The sequence below is a fragment of the Camellia sinensis genome, unplaced genomic scaffold (genome assembly GCF_055761805.1).
Source record: "Camellia sinensis isolate YWXY unplaced genomic scaffold, ASM5576180v1 Unanchor3, whole genome shotgun sequence".
NCBI lineage: Eukaryota > Viridiplantae > Streptophyta > Magnoliopsida > Ericales > Theaceae > Camellia > Camellia sinensis.
In genome coordinates this window covers 9,129,163-9,151,996 of record NW_028129178.1, presented here as the reverse complement: position 1 = coordinate 9,151,996, position 22,834 = coordinate 9,129,163, and the positions used below count along the sequence as shown (strand labels likewise).

Sequence of the window (22,834 nt, the reverse complement as noted above, 5' to 3'; positions counted from 1 at the left end):
AACTTGTTGTTGCCGTCTTTTCTCAGCCCTTTCAAAGACAACTATGGCTTTGGAATGTTCTCGTTCCACGGCCTTGGCGGCTGCCTCATGAAGGGGATCTTCAATCAAAGCAGTAGTTGAAGCAGTCATTTTCCTTCTCTTTCCTATGGCTTGGGCAATTGTTTCAGAATCAGAATCCTCATCAAAGTTGGAAGGGGAGACATCAAACTCAGAAGAAGAGACAGTAATCTTTCTTCTCTTTTTTCTTTGAATTGGCATTGTCTGCTCCTTAATTGTTTTCTCAGCTCCTTTAGCCTGAGGTTCGGATTCCTTAAAAATAACCTCCTCCTCTACTTCCCTAGTGGTTGTCTCTTCTTGGGGCAAATCAATCGCCCTTTTTCTCCTCATCAAGGGCTCAAGCAGTCTCTGCTTCTTTTGTTTCTGATCACCTTCAACTAAATAGACTTCCATATTACTCACCCACCAATTCTGATATCTCTTCAAAAAGGTGCCTTGAGGTATGAAAGGAATGTACTCAAAAGTGGTCAGATCATCCATAAACTTTAAGGTTGCCTCTTCTAGCCTTGACTTTCGAACCTTCAAATCTCTCTTGGTCAGAGTTAGGTTGGTGTTGCTGCAGAGAGGTATTGGAACTCCTTGTGTGAGGCCAAATTGTCTAGCAAATTGAGCAGGACAATAAGGCTCAGCTATGCATTTATAGGCTCTGGGGTTGGTGGTCCCAATAAACAGTTCTCTAGGGATCAGTAGGGAAGCCCACATATCTTTATGAATAGGCAAGGCACAGAGCCTGTCACTAAGGAAGTGATTCAACCAGGTTGGACCTATGCTAGCTTCGAAGGGACGGAAACGGTGATCAGGAAGAGCAGCTGGTAGTTGATGAAAGAAGGAGAAATAAAAGGCAAAAGTAGCTGGATAAAGTGAAGCATTGGCTAGTTTTATGCCAAGAGTGAGGGAGTGCAGCCCAGAAAATTTGAGGCATTTGGATTGTAGTTCAGTAAAATAGGCAAAGAGCCAAAGCTGAAGGATCCAAAATGGTCCCCCTTGATTAGCATCTAGGGGTTTCTCACAAAAGAGGGAACAAACTCTATATACATGACCCAGAATGTATGGGGCTAAGGCTACTCTTTTCCGCAAAACCAAGGCTTTGGCAAGAGGAGCAAATTCAGGCATGATTCTTTGGGAGGAGGTGCAGAAAAGAAATTTGCAAAGCCAATATAATAAAAAGGAAAAAAATTCCCTATCAGTTATTGGACCCATTCTTTTGTTCTCGGCTCTAACAAAATCACTGTAAGATGAATTAAGAGAGGGGAGGGAGAAAGGGACTGCTAAGTCAGGAAAATCTGGTGTGATGTGGGTACCAATGGGAGATACTCCTAATAGATGGCAAATATCAAGAACAGTGGGGGCCATCATCCCACATCTAAATTGAAAGTAATTGAAGACGGGGTTCCAAAAGCACAAAGCAGTAGGAACTAGGAAAGGGTCCTCCGAGATAGTTACCCTAGATAGTCGAAGAGCATCGAGGAGACAGAGCTCTTGGAGGTCCAGTGTCTTAGCAGGAATGATCCGATCATACCATTCTTGCCATTCCGGTCTTATCGTGGGCCAACATCGATGAGGACGATTGCTTCTCCAGTTCTTCCAGTCAAGGCCACTTTCATAAAGGAGACGTTGGTCCACCAGACGCGGATAAAAGGTTGGGAGCTCAGTAAGGACTTCCTTGAAAATTGGTCCGAGCACGTAGTCCTGCTGCTCATGATGACGAGGGACGAAGATACGCCCATCGATAGCGCTTTTCTCTCCAGCCTTGTACTTCTCACATTCTGCGTCAATAAGCCTCTTCAAAGCTAAAGATGAGCCTATGCGCTCTGGGGCTGGCACTTTTTGTGAAGAAGAAGCCATTGATGATACACTCTTCAAAAAATGAAGATCGAAGCAAGGAGGACCCAGTAGAGAGAAGGGTTTGTAAAAGGCAAGAGATTTCGGAACACGAGACGAGAGGGTTTTAAAATCTTTGTGTCCGGAATTATGCCCCGTGAGGCGTTAAGTACTAAAAGTACGAATGCGAGGAAACTCTTCCAATATTGATAGTTTTGGAGGGAAGAGCTTATTCCGGGATTGGGGCCAGCTTCGAAATGAAATATTTGGCTTCGAAGACAAGATGTTGGCGCCAAAAAATCAAATAACAACGGCTTCGAAATACATAAGCCGGCTTCGAAGCCCCTTATATGCGTAAAGGTGCTAAATTGCTTGATTATTGGTCTATTTCAAAGGGTTTAATGACCTGTTTAGGGATTATAAATCAAAGTAACGACCTTCGAAGCAAACCCTAGTATTCTCTGAGTATGAGAAACACTGTTCAAAGCATCAAAACCAATTGTTGGTTTTTTATACATATTACCCTTCGAAAGAAAAAATGGTCAATTTGAAATTGATTGATTATTTTAACCATGACCATATGTTGGTTGTAATTGGCTTTGAGGGGTAATATTGTTAAAATTTAAAGCATTAATTCCAGACGATATCGGCCAGAATTGTCAATTTTACTCCACAAATTGGAATAAGACATGTTGGTTCTTTTAGTACTTCATTAAACAATTGACTCGAAGGATGAGATTGTTCAATTCGAAGTTATGAGTTAGCTTTTAGAAATAAAAGGAAACAGAGTCAAACAGTGTTAAGTACAGAAAGACTTTGTTTATATTGAAGCCAAGATGATTACATTAAGTAACCCTATCTGGGTACAAATTCAAGCTCATAAAAATAAGGAATAGAATAAATAACAAGGTCATGAAATTTTGTCCAGCAATGGTCAATAAATTTCTGTTCTTTCCTTATTATTTCTTCTATCTCTTCTAAAGTTGGTTGCATAAGCTGATGAGCTCTCACTTCATAATAGAGTTCTTCAGCCTTTGTTTCGAAAGCCTCTTCCTTCGATTTTTGTTCCAATTCATCTACAACCAAATCATCCCAGTACGCAGAATCTTTATTCTTGAAGTCATCGAACTCTTCGATAAAATTCTCTGCTTCATACTGGGCATGAATTCGGAGAGATAAAAGTTGATCCAGAGATTGGATGGTGATCTTTGAATTCCGATGCCAGTAGAGGAGTACTGGGAGTTGGTCCAAAAACAAATGAAGCTCTGCTTGGGCAAGAGGGTTGAGGACATAACCCCTAGTCAGTACATCACAAGCCCATTGAAAGTTCTTAAGAGGAATGTCATCCTCAAGAACATTAAAGGGCAGGTGGGAGAAAGCCGCGAGCAAAAGCTGAGCTTGTTTTCGCTCGGCTGGAGAAGGGGGTGACGGAGGTTGGTAAGGTGGAAAAACTTTGTCCATTGGAAGGGCAAGTCTTAGTTTCTCTGTCCAGGAAAGAATGGGAGAAGGAGAAGGAGAAGATGGTCTTGCTTCGGAAGGTGGGAAGAGAGTAGATGGTTCTGCTTCAAAAGACAAAGGAGAGGGAGCAGATGTTTCTATCTCAGAAGATGCAGAAGAAGGTGTGGATGCCTCTATCATGGGAGATGGCACGGGAGCAGAAGGGACAAAGGCATTAATGTAATCAAGCCAATCAGAAGAACAAATCTTCGCCTTCTTGGCTAAGAATGAAGGGGTGTACCCTTGTGCTTCTTCTGGGCGCTGGGCAGGGTACATTATCTTTGTAAGCATGGAAGAAGTATACCAAGCCACAAGCAGAGTCTCTTCCAAGCTACGTCGAAGGTCAATGGGCACGTAAGGGTAGACCACTGAGCTTCGAGCGTAGGAGGGAAACTCCAAGGGGTCGGTAAACTCAACAAAATGGTGATTGATTCGCTCTCTTAAATCATAAGTCTCAGGAGTTGACCAGCTTGTCCAGCCAGAAGCCCCAGAGGGTGAAGAGGTTACAGTTTCATCCCATGCAGAGGTCTGTGAAGAAGAGTTTCCTAAGTCCATATTTGCAACTTGTCGAAGCAAAGGCCTGAGAGTAGTTCGGTCAAAATACAAAGGGAGCTTAGGGGAAGAACTCTTTGTATCTGTAAGTTTGTAAACCAAGGGATTAAAGGCAATGTGTTCGTAGTCCAAAGGTTTATAATCTGCAAAAGCCTCCATTACCTGAATAGAGAAGGGCGGGTAAAGGTGGCTAATGAATGCGTGGAGGTTCTTTCGAGGGGGAATAACATCACTCAAAGGCTCTTCATATGCTTGATCAGTAGTAAGGGAAGTTGATGCAGCCATAGCCTGTTCGAATACTAAGGTATTGGGATGTTCGACGAGTTAATGCAAATGATCACCAAATGGATGACGGTTGTATTTCCAGAATTTGGACTCCATACACGTTCTAGAGGCGCGGGAAAACTGTAATCCACTAATATCACCAAGTATTGGGTATATTAGTGCGGGGGGTAATGTTGGCTACATATTTTGTAAAAGCCAGTTACAGTTCGACACGTGGCAGAGTAAGGGTAATAAAGGAAGGTTATTCAAGCCTTTAATCCTGATCGTACACGTGGCAATAAATATTGGTCCTCACGTGATCTGAGTAAATAACGGGATGCAAGATGACATGTCTTCAACGGTTATTCATATTCAAATTCAAGTACAAGAGGGAAGCTCAACTGCCAGTAATGGCGCTACTTGTAAGGAAGCATGATCAGCGATCATGAAGGAGCAGTTCGACGGTTCGAAGTGCAATTCGAAGGTCATCACTGACGGGTATAAATAGCAGGGCAGCCCCCAGAAAAAGGGACGGACTCAGATCATACAAATCAGTCATTTACTTCATATATTTTCTTTTCCAGTCTTTTACATTTCCAGTCTTTAAATACCTGTTCTTTAAATACCTGCACTTTAAATACCCGCACTGCACTTCGATTCATAGGAGTAGCTTCAAGTAGATTCAAGTAGATTGCTGTTGTAAACCTCTCCGAGGCTGAGTTTGGACCATTGTAAGTGTTCATTTTTATGAAATACTTCAATTGTTCTTCATATTACTGTTATTTCTCTTAATTTCTCCTAAGTCAAGCCACCAGTAAAAGTCCTCTTCATTGAGGCTGAAAAAGAACTAAAACACAATCGTCTGATAATTGGTTGGCAATCACAATTTCTGTAAGGATTGATTGATCCTTGCTGGCACGCTCACATTTACAAAAATACCCTTCGAAAAGCCAAAAAGCCAACAAACCTGCTCTTCCCCACCTTATCACCATCTGCATCCCTAGCAACACCTGCCTCTTCTTCTCCTTCCTTCCTTGCCACACTTGTCCACCTCATTTCTACTCTTTCGCACCAACTATCCGCTACCATTCCTCTCTTCCGCCTTCCTCATCTTCTTACTTGCAATATCTTTCATCTCCACTACCCTATATCTTCATTCCCTTACAATCTACGTGACATCCCCAGTCCCTTCCTTGCTCTTCTCACAACCTCCACCACCTAAAATCCTAGTTATCGTCATTGATGTTGCCTACAAAACCCTCAATTGAGAGATCTAGGTTCATCTTCTCCTATATATGAAGTATGAGAGAGGACGGAGAGTAAAGAGAAAGTGAAGAAGAGAATGGATGTAGAGAGATGGAGTGAAGTTAATATTGGACCTAAACTCATCCCTAATTTTTTTGTTACAATATTATTCCCATTTCTAACCTTTCAAACCCTAACCCTACCTCTACACCACCCATTGCCACCATCTTTGGCTGCCACTCCTAGCCCTTACTAACCTTCACTCACTACTCCCTACCACCATTAACCCCTTCCTACCTCCACACTCTTTTCTGTCTTACTGAAAGTGAGATAGTGAATGTCCCAAAAGCATGTATTGACTTCTTGGGTCAGTCCTGGTTTCGAATCGACATCAGGAAGGCAAAGCCAGAAAAGAAGGGAATGAGGATGGCATAGAATCATCTATGGTCTCAGCTATGATGGCTCTTGCTTACCCCTAGCCGCAACCTAACCCTCTTTGTAACACTTTGTACTTCTTAAACTCATGGAATTGTTTTTGACAGTCTTATTATTGTACTTGGAGCCTCTTTGGTTGATGTTAGAGTATTGATTGGGGTGATATCACAATGGTAAAGTAAGATTGGACCAAAAACATTGATTTAGATAATTGTCCTATGAGTAGTCTTCACTCTTTTGCCATTTTCTCTTTCCACACTTTGAATTTGAATGTGCATCTAGAACCATTGGAACGCTTGTTTTCGGGGCTTCGATTTGGACACAAGAATGACCTAAAATGGAGTTCGAACAAGAGAGTTATTGTCACGACCCGAACCCGCCCCTATGGGTTAAGGCCATAACCGGCCAGTAATCACGAGATTACCTACGGCCTCAAACCAAATAAGACAAGACTCATCAGAGTAAAAGGGGCCAAACGGAAGCAAATTTAAAACTTTGTCCATAGAGCCGTGTTTATATTCACACCATAACATTCCATATGTACATATGTTAATAACTCACAACAGAAAGTGTAATGACATAAGATTCTATACAGACAGGATCATCCAAACTAAGTCAACCCATGAAAACTATATATAGACGTATTCAAAACTTCGCCAACCTGACAAAATGTAAATACATAACAAAATGACGAAGATGGGTCTCGTGCGTAAGACACAAGGGCTGACTCTCTCAAAACCTTAGTTGTTCCATACAGACTTCACTAAGGCTGGGTCTGGACTTCTCTTGGCTCACCTACAAACACATGAATGAGCGTGAGCGAAAGCCCAGTGAATAATATCAAATCAAATACAGAAGTTACATAACAATGTAGAACAACATGTTCCAAACGGCCTTGGGCCCAATTCATATTTCTATTTAACAGATATATAACTATACGAAATTCAAATCAAGTGACTGTAGTTTCAAACATTCTGGCCTTTGGCCCATTCAGATTTCTATTCATGTCAAAACAGCCTTCGGCCCATTCATTTATGTCAAAACGGCCTTTGGCCTATTAATTTCTGTCAAAATGGCCTTCGGCCCATTCGTTTACGTCAAAACGACCTTCGGCCCATACATTCATGTCAAAAACGGCCTTCGGCTCACTCATTCATGTCAAAACGACCTTAGGTCCATTCATACATGTCCAAACGACTTTCGGTCCACTCATTTCTATCAAAACGACCTTTGGTCCATTCATTTCTGTCAAAACAACCTTCGATCCATTCGTTTACGTCAAAACGGCCTTCGGCCCATACATTCGTGTCAAAACGGCCTTCGGCCCACTCATTTATGTCAAAACGACCTTAGGTCCATTTATTTCTATCAAAACAACCTTCGGTCCATTTGTTGACGTCAAAACGGCCTTCGGCCCATACATTCGTGTCAAAACGGCCTTCGACCCACTCATTTATGTCAAAACGACCTTAGGTCCATTTATTTCTATCAAAACGATCTTAGGTCCATTTATTCATATCGAAACGACCTTCGGTCCATTCATTCGTTCATGTCAGACTTTTGTCCATAATCCCAATTAGCAACTCATAAAGCTTATAAGGGAATAAACAGTTGGACATTGCTAAGCTTTCAAATATCGATATTACTCACAGTGACCGACTTGTGAATTTTCCCTGGAGCTTGACCCTACACATTTCATGAACACAAAAGGGTCACTAACAGTTCAATCCAGTCTTTAATTCACGCATTCCTCTTTAGGCTTTATTCTTATCTCGTTAACTCATTTACAATGCTCAATGCATGCCTAAGAGTGCTTACAAGTGAAAAAGAACGGAAAACGAAACACAGAACGAGCATACAAAATTTCAGAAAACAGGGTCCATGCTTGAGCGTGGACTTACCCGCTCAAGCAGACCCGAGAGGCCTGCAAAAGTACTGGTTACCTCAAAATTACGCTCGAGCGTGAGTTAGGGCGCTCGAGCGGAATGCTTGTCTATAAAAGCTCCCCGCTCGAGCGTTAAATATTTTGCTCTAGCGGACATCCAACTCTGTAAAAAGTGCTGGGAGCACGATTTTCCCGCTCGAGCGGCAATCACCCCGCTCGAGCGGACATCAAAAATCTGGGTTTTCCAGATTGAGTTTTTGAGCTCCCTTCAACATTCAAACCATCATTTCTTGTCTTTAATGGCTTCAATTTCTCATATACTTGTACTAACATGGTATACACACCAAAACACATCTTCATGGAGCCCAATTTCATAAATCAAATACATGCATGGCTCAATTTAATTCAAGCTCAATTCTATCATACACATTCATGCATTCAAAGCTCCTATCTTTAATTATTCAAACATGCATGCTAATCTTGACTTCATTTCCATTCCAAATAATGCAAATGGTGTTCATTCTCATGGAACTCAACAAAAACATGCTTGATTATGCAAAATCATGGTGATCCTACACATGCATGTGCACATTAGCTTCAAATTCATCAATTGTAGCACAACTCTTGTTCTTGATCACCAATTAGTCTTTAATTCACAAAATTACAAGTTCAATCTCATGAATTTACTCACCTAGGAGTTTAATCTTCCAAACCCTAGTCAATTCTTGGACTTAATCTTCAAGATTCCCAAGCCTTGAGCCAAAACCACACAACTCTCTCCCTTCTCTCTCTAAGGCCGACCCCCCTCTCTCTCTCTCTATTCTTGAGTTCAAAATCAGCCAAGGTGTTAAAAAGAGGAGGAATTGAAGTGCAATGGCCCTTATGTATAAGCTCACTAATCAAGTTTAATAATAATAAATAATATAACACTAATTCATTAATTAAATCAATGTAATCTGGTCTGAATCAGTTTTTCAATTAAATTTCACCGTAAACTCTAAAAATTATGCCAATCACAATGGCGTAATCAATTTTGGGTTCTGTGGCCGATAAGGCCTCCAATTTAATTTCCGAAGCGGTAAAATCAAACAGATATTCCTACGGTGAACAGATAGAAATTTAAAATCACATATTTTCACATAATGACATACAAAATCATAACAAACACATAATCGTATACAAATTAAGGACCAATTAGCATAGTACGGAACAGGGGTATCACAGTTATGTTTGTTTGAAATTTGAATATTTGTGTTGGAAGTAAGTCCGGTCGACTGAACTTTGCACCGCTCGAGTGGTATGTGCGAATTTAAGAGATTTTAGGAGTTTCTTTTCACCGCTCGAGCCAAGCTTCAACCGCTCGAGCGGTCTGGTCGATATCAGGCACTTTAAATTCATTTTTGGTCGAAAATATTTATTCTTTCTTCATCTCTTCTCTCACTTTGTTCAATACCCAAACCCTAGGGGCCCAAAACACTTGATTTCTCCAATTTTTACCTTAGATCCACCTTAGATCCTTCAATGAGGTTGAAAGGCAAGCTTGGATCAAGAGTTCTACTGATTATTTTGTAATTTTGCCAAAGTTACAAGTGGATTCTCATCTTCAACTTCTAATCTTGAGGTTAAGGTGTCTTTAACTTGTTATATCTTTAATTTGAGACCCACATGTGGTAATTTCATTAGATATTCATCCTTATATATATATATATATATATGTATGTATATGTGTATGGAGTGTGTTGGTTAATAAATGATTTGGAAGGATGTGGCCAATAATTCATTCATTTTGGATGGAACTATGTCTTTTATTTATGATTTTCGATGTTGATGAGGAAAAGTAGTCCTTAATTCATAAAAGAGAGAAAACCTCAAATTTTCCATAAACCCTAGTTTTGAGTTTTGTTCAATAAAGAGGGGTTTTGCTCAATTGGTTTCAAAAACATGAAATTGAATGTATTTACTTAACTTTAGGGTCAAAATGTGAGATTTGAACTTTTCTCTATATACACCTTGAGTTGGTGAAGGTTGTTAATGAGGTATCCTCTATTATTGATGTGTAAAGTAGTGACTTATTATGAATTGAAATCATTGTAGGGAAAATTGAAGATTTATAAATTCATGCATCATATGCATTCGAAATTTCTCTTTTGACACTATGATGAAGTGATTGTTGAAAAACGGAAGGGGGTAAATAGTCTATAAGTCTAGGTAGTGAGTCGGGTTGGTTTTTGAATTGTGTAATGTAATTGGTATCTGCGCGGGGAGTCAGGGTGCCCAATTGCCTTATCTGCGCATATCACTAGATGAATACGGAAAAATATTTTTTGATATCCACGAACCCACTGTTTCTAGAGCTGGAAAATGTGGAAAAACATGGTTTTTGGATGCCCACAAGCCCGCCATTTCTGGAGCTAGCAAATGTGGAAGGGAAAATGCTTTTGGGTGCCCATCGCCCCGCCGTTTTTGGAGCCGGCAAATGTGAGACTTTTTTCAATATACAAAACTACATTTATATATGTATGCTTTGATTTTTGGTTCATACTTGGGATGTGATAGTATATTTATCACCCATGGATAACGTGGAAAGATTAAGCAATTTTCATGCATTGCATGTTTTCACTCACATACATAGACACTTATATACATCTTCATTTCTATATTTCAAATGTTTTCATTGCATGATCATGTGTCTTTCAATTAATTATATAATTTGTTAAATTCATTACCTACTGAGCTTTGCTCACCACAAAGCTAACCAATTTTAGAAAATGAAGACTAAGCATCTCCTAAGTGATTTCTTGAGAAGAAGAAAACCCTTTCGGAGTGTGAAACCTTTTGTTGAAATCTTTTTATGTTCAAGACTAAGGTTGTATTGTAATTGGATGTTAGTTTTATGCTAGTGTAACAAAGGACACATTTTTTAAAGAAGTCGACTTGCGACTTGTCTTGTTATATATTTTCTTACTTTTGAACTATTTTGTTTTGTTTATGGATGTAATGAGACATTATTGTAAATCTTAGGGGATAGATTAAAAGGGAATGAAATGTAATAAATGTTATTTCATTATTTTTGTCTCTATTGGTATGGTGTTTTATATGGCGGGAATGCCCAAGTGAACAGGATTGGGAGGTGTTCTCCCAAGGCATTACATTCTTTAGTCCTTCTTTACTATTTATTACCCCTTTCTGGCCTATCCTTACCCTCTTCAACCTCTACCTCATCCTTTCACTTCCTTGTGCAACCCATTTGATAAAGAAAGAGGAATTGTATAAGAGTGCATTCGATAAAGAAAAAGAGGGGAGGAGGAGAAGCTTAAGAAGAAGGAAAATGAGAGGCATCGAGGGAGGATAAGTAGGGGTTGATGTCCTAAAGAAGAAAAAAGAGGGGCTAGGGAAAGGCATGGGAGGGTGTAAACGGGGTCGGGAGCTAGTGGTAGTAGGTAGAGGTGGGATGAAAGGTAGCGACAAGGTGAGGGATATGTTACTTGAGGTAAGGTAGAGGTAGGGGCTAGGGTTACAGTTTCATATGATAGGAATGAAGGTAGGATTGAGATTAAGGTTGGTGTTCGAATTAGGGTTTGTGGGGGTGGGTGGGGGCGGGCTTTAAGGCGGTAGAGGTATGGGGGATGGGCTACTTGAAGTAAAGGTGGAGATAGAGGGCTAGGATTAAATTTTCATATGTTAGGGATGATAATAGAATTGAGATTAAGCTTGATGTTCAAAATCAAAAAAATAAAATAAAATAAAATAAAAATTATGGTGGTGTTGAAAGAAGATAGGGGTCCCAAAAAAATAGATGAGTGCTATTAGCAACGTTATTTTTAAATAGTCACAATGAAGTGAAATATTGTGTAACTAGAAGCACCATTATTTATTGCACTTAATTTTTTTGTTTTAATGCAAGAAACATAGTGATCTCACCTGTATATGAGAAACTTGTAACCTTTAGTGCTGAGGTTCACATGATATTGGAAACTATTCCAAATTAATTGAGTGTAAGGCAATCCATTGGTGCATCTATTCCATTCCTTTATGCTTCCCTATTTTAAGAAACACAATTCATTTTCATGATATTTTTCTTATAAATAGTTTTAAATATCGATAGAAACATAGGCTCCGTTTGGTAGAGCTTTGTAACTATGATTTGAGAATATGAGTTGTATTTTGAGTTTGTGTGTTTTAGAATTATGATTTGAGTGTTGAAAATTTGTTTGGTTATTGTTTTTGAATAAAGTGTTGAATTGAGTGTGGAATTGAGTTTTGAATTGAGTGTAGAATTGAGTTTTGAAAGTTTGATTTGACATGTGAAGTAAGAAAATTTGTTTGATTATGAGTTTTGAAAAGAGTTTTCAAAACTTAATTCAAATTGCTATAACTCATAACAAAACACATTACTTTCACATTATTGAAAATTTTGATCAACACTCATAACCAAACTCTTTTTAAAATTCAATTAAAAAAATTTATTATTAACAAAAATAACATTAATCAATTTTTTAATTGAAAATACTACAAAGGAAATATTTTTTTTTCAAAATAAATATTCAAAAAATTTAAATCATAAATATTTAAATAATTTAAATAATCTAAAAAATTTAATAAGTAAAAAATTAAAATAAATATTCAAAAATTTTAAATCGTAAAAATTGAAATAATTTAAATATTCAAAAAATTAAATTAATTTAAAATTTTAATATTTTAAATTTAAAAACAACTCTACACTCAAATCGCAACCAAACACATAAAACAAAACTCAATTAAAAAATTATTTTTAAAACTCATAACCAAACACATAACTCGAAACTCCATACTACTTTCACAACTCTATACTTAAATCGTAATCAAATACATAACAAAAAAATTAAAATATTTAAAAATATTTTTATAAAATAGAGTTTGAATTTATTTTTATAAAATATTTTAAAATTTAAAAAATTAAAATCGTTATATTTAAAAATTAAAATATTTAAAAATACTTAAAAAATTAAAAAAATTAAAAATTAAAAAAATCGTAACATATTTAAATATTAAAATATTTAAAATCTTAACAAAATTAAAATATTGATTTGAATGGAGTTTTGAAAAGAGTTTTGAATTATGTGTTTGGTTATGAGTTTTGAAAAGTAATGATTATATTTTGAATTGAGTTTTGAGAAATGAGTGTAGAATTATGATTTGAAAACCGTAAACAAACATCATACTCAAAAGTGAGCGTGGAACTAGATTTTGAAAACTCCACCAAACGGAGCCATAATTTTTTTCCCTTGATACATTTCAACAAATCAATGAAAAGGAAAAAAGAGAAGAAAAAATACATGTATATTGGCCAATTCCCAATATGTAGCAATTTGTACCTAATACCATTGCTTCACCATATTGATACGACAAGTTATGCTACCATAAAACACATTTTTTTCACGGTTAATGATTTAAAAAAATTCACCACCCATATCTTAATTTTGAGACACTTCACTTGATCTTCTCAATACTAATTTTTCTCCCAATACAACTATTTAAACTTCTTATTCTAAACAAACAATCAAAGATGTACCTTTCGGATATGAAGCGCTTCTCGGACTGTATCATCATTAAGCCACAAATGGGAAAGTTTCAATGCATTAATCTACAATCAAGGAAGACAAGTGAAATAGTCATAAGACACAATCTCTTTCTCAGACCATACTTATGCGATCATTGGGATAAAATGCAATTTCAAATGATATATTAGAGCATCAACAGTGCTAAATCTCATTGTCATATTTTAGCTATGTGACAATACAAAAACTCAAAGTTTAGGAACCGTGCTCCAATTGAATAGCGCAGTTAAAGGTTTTCCATTAGGGTTTTCACCCATCTTGGTCGTCATCTACTTGTGGAATACTTTATCATTTTTTAGACAGCTATCCAACTAATGTTGTATCTCTATAATATATATATATATATATAATTTTTAATAGTAATATCAAAACTTTGGCAATCTACCAAAGCTTGTGCCAACTTGACATAAATAATAGCAATGCTAAAATTTAGAAACTTCGATGGTAGCCTCATTAGAGCACACAGTTAATTCAAATAGTTGCTATAATGTTTTAAGCTTCAAAAATATTTGATGGACAGGACTATGTTTAGTGTATTAGGTTTTTTAATGTCAGTTGTGAGAGGCTTATGGTTCCAACAACACCCATGAGGCCAGCTTTGGGACCCGCAGGCATCTCACATCCGTGCAATGGACACAAGTTATTTTTTTTCTTTGAAGTTCTTCAATTGGGCCTAATTAGTTACATGCGAACCCCTTACTAGGATGTTTGACATCTAGTTGAAAAAGTCGTGATTTTTTTCTAAATTTTTTTTTTATCTTTTAGTATTCTTTTTTTTCAAATTTGTATCAAATTTTTTTATTTTTCCGATTCCTCTAGTGTAGAAAAATCTAAAAATTAAAATATAAAAAATACCATAATTAAAAACCAGTTCAATGAAGATCCAAAAAAAGTTTTAAAAGCCAACTGTTTCTATTTCCTTTTTTTTTTTTTTTTTTTTTTTTTTGTAGTAGTAGTAGTAGTAGTAGTAGATTTTTTTTTTTTTTTTCAAATTTATTTATTCATTTACTTTTTGGTTCTTCGAGTTGATTAGACTATAAAAGTTTAAATTTTTTTTTATTTATAAATTCACTAAAGATGATAAAAGTAAAAAAATAAAATTGATAACTCATCTTCTAATGTTTAAAAAGTCATAAAACAAACTATTTAAATATAATTTGGCATTGCTATAAAATTTTAAATATGAAATAGAAGATAGCTTATAAAAATCCGATTGAATATCAAAATTTGATCCATTGGTTATTCTTAATGCCATGACATGTTGCCACTATTTTTTAATATTTTTTAATTGATATACCATGCTAAATCTCTATTGGGACCGAATTATTGGAATTAGGAAGGCTTACAGAACTAGAATCACAGGGCGATGGTTGATGAACAACAAGCTCTATGTTTTTCTCATCGACAGATCTTCTTTCACTAAACAATTCTTGTGGTTTTGGAGAAGCAAAACCACACGATGGTTCCAGAATTTGAAGTGTGTTAAGTCCATCAATACACTACAAAGGCAAACAATGAATTTTCATCAGCTTAGTATGTAAGTAAGGCACAAAATAAGGTAATGGAAAGGTTTGTAGAACAGACTAGAACATATATATCAGTTTGTTGACCTGAGAGTAAGCTTGATAATCCTGCAAACACCGTGTATTACTAGGATCTATATTAAAATACTGTCCTTGACAACTTCTCTGCAATGACTGAAAAAAGAATAAAAAGAAAAAAAAAAAAAAAAAAAAAAGATTACTTTTAGGAGGTCATGGATTCAAATATGGTCTCTCTCCTTATCTGTGCCATTGGGCACTCAACATATTTTGGCTATTCTTATCTTTTACGAACTGAGGTCGCACGTGATTAGGGAGAGTTCGGCTATACAAGTTTTTGTGGCAATTCGTTGCAACAAATTAAGGTTTTAGAGACTACTTGAGGGACAAAATCACATTTCAGGGATGAAATATTTTTGTTGCCAAAGGTATATTATTATACTTTTTATCCATAAAAGTGTATTTATTAGCGACAATTAAAATTCTTTTTTTGGACTTTTTAAGACGACATTTTAACAACTATTCTCGCGACCACAGGAATTGGTCTCCAAGTGTTTTTTGCAACAGAATTTTAGCTTTTGGAGATTAAAAAAAAAAAAGGGTTCCCAAAACTCTTATTTGTTGTAGTGTGATGTCACATGTGATTGGGGGTCATTTTTTACCATATAAGTTTTTGGGATTATAGCAATTTAATACCATGGTAATGAAATAACATTATACATGATATTTGAGTGGATTTTGGAAAGAGAGGGAAGGGATTAATTTCAAAGTAGTAAAGCACCTCGTAGAGTTCATCTGAAATAAGTCCCATTCCATGAGCAAATGGGATTGCATAATTTCCGTCATCGAGAGTTGTTAATGGGTTGCCAAGTATGTATCCCTGAAACCATTTCCAAACGACAACAAAAACACTTTGTAACTTTGTAAAGCATTAGAAAGAAACTTTGAAAGGATAAATTACACGGTTGTTCCCTCTAGTTTGAATGAAATTTTGTTTTGGTCCTTATAGTTCTAAGGGTTATTTACATTGAGACCCCCTAAACTATAAAATCACACAAATGGACCCCTTACCCTATTGTCAAGTATCACTTTACCCCCTAAATTGTAAAAGCATACAAATGGATCACGTAAATTATTGGTGTCATTACTTTGACCCCTTCTGTTAGGGGTTCCAATTTGTACTCTTTTATAGTTTGGGGGTCCATTTGTACACTTTTATAGTTTGAAGGGGGAAAGTTACAGTTCTCAATAGTTTAGAGGGTCCATTTATATGCTTTTATAGCGTAGGGGCTCAAAATGATATTTTCAATAGTTAGGGGTCTTCATGTAAATAACCCTAGTTTTAATTTGAACCATTTGGCCTTTATACTCTTAATTTTGTTGCAATGAGGTCCCTCGGTCATGCGTTGTTAACATTTTGAACAAAAGAAAATCATCTTAGGGGTAGTTTCATCAAACTTTCCAAATCTACTTAAATTACAATGAATATTCATTTATTTGAATGCTGGCATCTTCCGATTAGGCAGTTATTTTCGGTACGAACAATGTTCCCCTCAAACATTTCCTCTATTATGTTCAATTAAGAGGAGACATTTGATTGATTTCCATTTCTAGAATCTTTTTGATGTGTGGGGATCTGAAAAGGGGGGCCTCGACAGCTGTACACTTCCTCGGGCGACCGGCCTTGTGTCTCACTCACGATGAATAAGATCGGTCAAGCGTGCAATGTGGGATACGAGCGAATGGCCTAGATTTAACATATCCAATGAAAATCCACCAATCAAACAGGAGTGCTAAATTTAAATCAAACCTGAGACATGGAGTTGCCACCTAATCTATAAAGGAAAACTAGGAAACCTTGACTCGTATCGAAGGCCAGTGTCCATCATAACTAAAGGATTCGGTCCGAGATTTAGGTATGAGTAGGGAATGTCATTAATTGAGCAACCCCACTCACCTGATCAAATATTGGCCTCTACTAGTTCTTGATATGAAAATTATTAACACAATATGATCATATGACCCAATTGTTAGTGTTAAGCAAGTATAAATTAGATCACCTACTTTGGAATAGTCTAATCTCTTGCAATTTGAGAAGGGTTTGAAAGTAGAAAACTCATAGAAATGTGAGATAACTAGCGTGCAAAGAAATTAGAATCATTCTCACTTAAGTAATGAGGCCTCCATACAATGAGCAATCACAGAGATATATCACGTAAACATGTAGCCTCATGGCAGTATACTAGACATAATAAGAAGCAAACACACACAAGATTCAATAGAAAGGGGCAAGGCTCACCTAGTACTCCCTTCACATTACCATAAGTAAGGGCTCAGAAATCCATGAATGATCCTAGATGCCATAGTCTAGAGGATAATATGCAATGGAATAAAAAAAAGGCTCACCGGATACTCCAGCCAAGTATGACATAAAACAAAGGGTTAGAAAAGATGCGAGATCCTAGATACGATAATCTACAAAATGCAAACACACACATGGAATAAATCTTACGAGCCCAATCACAACTAAGATGACATGTGAATCACTAAGGAAAGCATACCACATAACAATATTTACCAAAACATAATTATTCGGGCTCAGATACATGATCCTAATTTAATCATGTGAATACCATGATGACAACTCAATAATCGAAGCAAAGTAAATAAGCTTAAAACGAGAGAGAGAGAGAGAGAGAGAGAGGTAGGTATAGAGAAAAGAAACCCATTCCAACACACATGATTATGAACTACCCGAATCCATGAAAAATAGGTTTAAGGGGATAGGTTCAACCTATCCTTGTAGAAGAAATCGTCCTAGGTTTCTCAAGATAATAAAGACGACTAAATCTAGAAAATCATAGTAATAACAATCACCTTAGTGAGAGTGAGGAGTAAGGTTCCAAATCGCGGTATCGGGTAACGTAACGGTATAGATCGTGGAGTATCGGTATCAGTAGTATCGATCAATACGTATTAGGAATCGGGTGTCACGACGGTGAAATTTTAAAAATCATTTCACAAGTTTTTCAGCTTTTTCTTTCTTGTATCAATCCGAATCGGTGAATATCAGCCCATCGCGGCTTGTGTAACGACTTGTGTAACGGTTACAGACCGATACGTACCAGGACTCGGCCGATACTCCTACGATTTTCAATCTCAGTGGTATACCGGCCTATATCTGTCACGGTACCCCATTTTTTCGATACATATCGGCCGGTATTTAGAACTATGGTGAGGAGGTTCTACTCTCAAACACATGAAAAATGGTATAAACTTCCCAAATCAATGAAAAAGAGTAAGAAGAGGGGAGAATCAACTCATTCTCACTGAAGAAAGCCGTGATTAGGCTCCTATAGCATCAAAAATCAACGAAAAGACAAAATAAAGAAGGCTCTGACGAGGATAAAGAGATTCTCACCCTCCAACACATGAAAAATGGTATAAACTACCCAAATTCATGAAAAAGAGTGACGAGATGGGAGATTCGGTTTATTCTTATAAAGGAAACCTTGCCTGGATTTTTATAACAACAAAAATCAATAAATCAATAAAATGAAGGAAACTTTAATAAGAATAGAGGAATTCTACCCCTCAAACATATGAATAAGGGTATAAACTACCTAAATCCTTAAAAATAGATGACAAGAGGGGAGAATCAAACCATTATCATAGAAGAAGCTATGCCTGGGCTTCTAACCCATAATAAAGAAAGAAAAACAAGTTGGACTTGGCCAAAGTCTCTATATTGGGCCTAAATGACTACAAAAATGGGTAGAGAAAGAGAAGATCCAACTAATCTATCAACAACAACCTAACAACGATCTCAAGATCTCAAGAAGATTTCAAAAAAAGAGGAAAATGGATAAAAGATGAAATAAAATGAAAGCAGGGATTAACGCTAAAGCTAGCAGAGATAGGGCCCAAGCTAGTCACAAACTCCAATCCAAGCTTCCTCATGCTGATTAAGATCTCTAGCTTCAAATCTTCAAACCAAAGGATGAAGAAGAGAGTCCAAGTGTATATGTATCTTAGATATGTGTAAAGCTCAATGTCCCTTAGATTTAACAACTAGAATCAACAACTCTTTTTTACAAAATTCACCAACCCCTCACCCCATAAAAAATGAATGATTATATAGGCTTTGGATGCTTGGAATATGCAATTTTGGCCTCAAGGATCTGGATGGCATATTCCAAGAAATTAGGGGACACCTCATGAGAAATATATTTGGCAACTGTTGGCGGACTTGGTCAGACAAGAATTTGTACAGCCGACCTAAAGTGGTTTGTTGTGTTTTCTCAAAAAAAGTCTATCAGAGCAAAAAGGGTTCGGATGTGCTTATCGAAATAGAAGTGCTTGTGACATGCTTATCCTAACCAAAGTTGTCCATCGTGTTTCTAAAAAATTGTCCAGCCAATCACGTCCCGTCCGGCCACACTTTTCTCAAAATTTTTCCCCGTCTTCTCGCTCATTCCAGCTTTTTAAGCTCACTTTTCTAAATATAGATAAATACTTTTTGAAAAACACAACACTAGAAATAACCGAAAAAATGAGAAAGTATCACTCACCTTAAGTGTAACGCCCTAGAAAGAACCATTCTAGATCATGTTCTCCCAAGCGTTACCAACACACCATACTAAAACAATAATAAACATAGTAACAAGATCATAGCATTCTTTTCCATTTCTTACCCTTTGAAATATCTCCCAAAAGAATTTTCAATGTCACTTTCTTACATACATAATACAAAAAAAAAAAAAAAAGTGAGAAACATCTACAACCATTACATCCAAACTGAACTTCTTACAAAATGTACATCTTCAAAATATATCAACATATAATTACAACCCTTGTATACCAAGGTCAACAAAATATCCCAAAACATGCTATCAAGCTCCCGAAAAGGTTCCTTCTTATCAAAACAATCACTTGATGGGCACTTCATCATCATTCTTTGAAATTGTTATCTTTAGGGTGAGCATAAGCCCAGTAGGTGATGAATTTAACAAGTTATATAGTGATTTGAAAAACATATGATCATGCAATGTAACATTTGAATTATAGAAATGAAAATGGGTGCAAGTGTCTATGTATGTAAAAGAAGAGATGCGATGTATGAACTTTGTTCTATCTTTCCCATATTCGCTTCGGGTGGTAAACATACTATGACATCCCAAGTAAGAGCCAAAAGTCAAAACAAATATATATAATTATAGTTTTATATACTGAAAATAGTCTCACATTTGCCTGCTCCAAAAAGGGCAGGGCAATGGGCACCCAAAAACATTTTTCCCTTTCACATTCACTGGCTCCATAAATGGCGGGGACGTAGACACCCAAAAGTATGTTTTTTCACATTTGCTGGCTCTAGAAATGGCGGGCTCGTGGACACCCAAAAATATTTTCCCACATTTGTCCGGCGATATGCGCAGAAAGGGCAATTAGGCACCTTGACTCCCCGTGCAGGTACCAAGTACAATATACCACTCAACTCAACCCCGACTCACTACCTAGACTTGTAGACAATTTACCGCCTTACAACCTTTTAACCTTCATTCCATTATGATGTCAAGAGAGAATGCAAGAAGCATATGATGCATGAATTTTGAAACCTTTAATTTGCCCAAAGATAATTCCAAAACATAACAATTTTACATTTCTCACATCAATAATGAAAGATATCTCATAACCAATTCTCATTATCATCAATGATTATATATGGGGAATAGCTTCAAATCTTACATTCCATCCTTAAATAAATATATTCAATTTCATGTTTTTGAAACCAATTAAGCAAAACCCCTATTTATTGAATAAGTCTCAAAGTTAGGGTTTAGGAAAAAATTGGAATTTTCTCTCTAATGTACAAATTGGAGATCCACTCTCATCATCACTTCTATAATCTTCAATAATAAACATGATTTCATCCTTAATCATAGAATGTCACCAAATTTTTCCCAAATCACTTACTAGCACACAATTTATACATATACACACATATATACACAACATGAATAGCTAATTAAATTACCACATAAGTGTTTCAAAGTGAAAATATAATGAGTTAAAGACACCCCTACCTTGAAATAGGAAGCTAGGCTTGCGAATGACACTTGAAATGTTGATGAGCTCATGAAACAATCGGTAAAAATGTTGATCTAGGCTTCCTTTCAACTTTCCTTGGATGATATTGAGGAAATCTTGGGCTGAAGTTAGAGGAATTTAGGGTTTGTGGGTTAGGGTTTTTTAGGAAAATAAGGTTTGAGAGAGAGAGAGATATATGAAAAAGTGGAGAGAAAAAGAGTAAGAATCAACTTTTAAAAATCTGTTGTCCCAGCTGACTGCTCAAGCGTAACTTCCTTCGCTCGAGCGAACAGAACAAATTTGAAAGGGTTGCTCGAGCGACACTTCCTATGCTAGACAGAAAAATGAGAGGTCCTAGAAGTTTTGCAGAGCTACAATGAAATTACTGGGAGTAAACATTCTACACTTGAGCGACACCTTCTTTGTTCGAGAGATCCGCTTGCAAAACTAACAATTACTGGGAGCAAAGATCTACGGTTGAACGAAAAAAGCGTCGCTCGAGCGGTCCGAAAAACCCAAGTGCCATAGCCTACCCTCCTTAAGGAATTCCCCTCCCCCCAAAAAAGAAAAATTCAATAATCCCAATCAAAAGCAGCCCAAACAATTCCCAAGAAGACAAATACCAGTCTTGTACTCTCTATAATCATCATAACATCATCACAACACAATAATTCAAATTATGAATAGCTAAAACTCGTGAACTTCTCATAATTACAACACATGTTGCCCACAAAAAAGTTTATTCATATGCTTTAGGCCACATTACAAATATCAACATTATAAAGTCAATAAGATTACACATTAATTTCTAAACAACTCAGGGTTTTTTCTCGGACTTCAACTTCTCTCTCCCAAGTGGCTTCTTCTACTCCATGATGGTGCCATAGTACTTTGACTAAGGGAATCATCTTACCTCTCAATACTTGTTCTCGGTAGTCTAGGATCTCTATGGGTTTTTCCTCGTACAAAACATTTTCATCTACCTCCAAGTTCTTCCAGTCTAGAACATGAGAAGGATCTGGCTCATATTTGCAGAGCATTGAGATGTGGAACACGTCATGTATCCAAGATAACTGTGGAGTTAAAGCAGGGTGATAGGCAACCTCTCCTACTTGTTCAATGATATCAAAGGGACCGATGAATCTAGGTGATAACTTTTAAACCTTTCCTATGTGATATCTTCAAAATACATGGTCACCTACTTCAAAGGATAAGGGTCGTCTCCTCCTATCTGCATGGCACTTTTGCCAACTTTGTGTTGTGATTCACCTCCTCCGAATGAGAGTTATTTTTTCCGTGGTCTCGTGAACTAAATCTAGACCAAGCGTGGGTGAATCTCCTACTTCACTCCAACACATGGAGGATCTACATGGACACCCATACAAAGGCTCAACATGTGCCATCCCAACACTAGCTTGAAAACAGTTGTTATAGGCAAACTCAGCTAATGATAGATATTTCTTCCATGACCCTTTGAAGTCAAGTACACAGGCTCTCAACATGTCTTCTAAGATTTGAATTTTAAGCTCAGATTGACTATCGGTTTGAGGATGGTAAGCGGTGCTAAAGGTTAATTGAGTTTCCATGATTGTTTGTAAACTTTGCCATAACCGTGTTTTGAAGTGAGGATCTTTATTCGAGACAATACTCATCGGAACCCCCTGAAGCCAAACAATCTCCCTAACATACAATTCTGCTAGATAAGCAACTGAGTCACCCATGCCATTGCAAGAAAATGTGCCAACTTTGTTAGTCGATCTACTACGACCCAAACAACGTCATTACCCTTTTGAGTTCTAGGGAGAACCGAAACAAAGTCCATTGTAATGACCTCTAAATTCCATTTTGCTACA

General features: G+C 36.9%; 1 protein-coding gene across 4 annotated transcripts in view; it reads right to left on the bottom strand.

Annotated features, from left to right (window-relative positions):
* The window catches only part of LOC114263317 (serine carboxypeptidase-like 7), a 48,938-nt gene that overhangs the window by 12,779 nt on the left and 13,325 nt on the right, over window positions 1-22,834 (bottom strand). For 2 of the 4 annotated variants that reach the window (XM_082912401.1, XM_082912404.1), the window contains exons 7-11: window positions 15,676-15,774; window positions 14,964-15,050; window positions 14,700-14,852; window positions 13,308-13,379; window positions 11,678-11,796 (exon numbers count right to left, since the gene is read on the bottom strand). In XM_082912401.1, coding sequence (XP_082768527.1) covers window positions 11,678-11,796; window positions 13,308-13,379; window positions 14,700-14,852; window positions 14,964-15,050; window positions 15,676-15,774 — 530 coding nt within the window. The remainder of the gene's footprint in view (window positions 1-11,677; window positions 11,797-13,307; window positions 13,380-14,699; window positions 14,853-14,963; window positions 15,051-15,675; window positions 15,775-22,834) is intronic. The other 2 variants (XM_082912402.1, XM_082912403.1) reach the window with 1 other exon arrangement.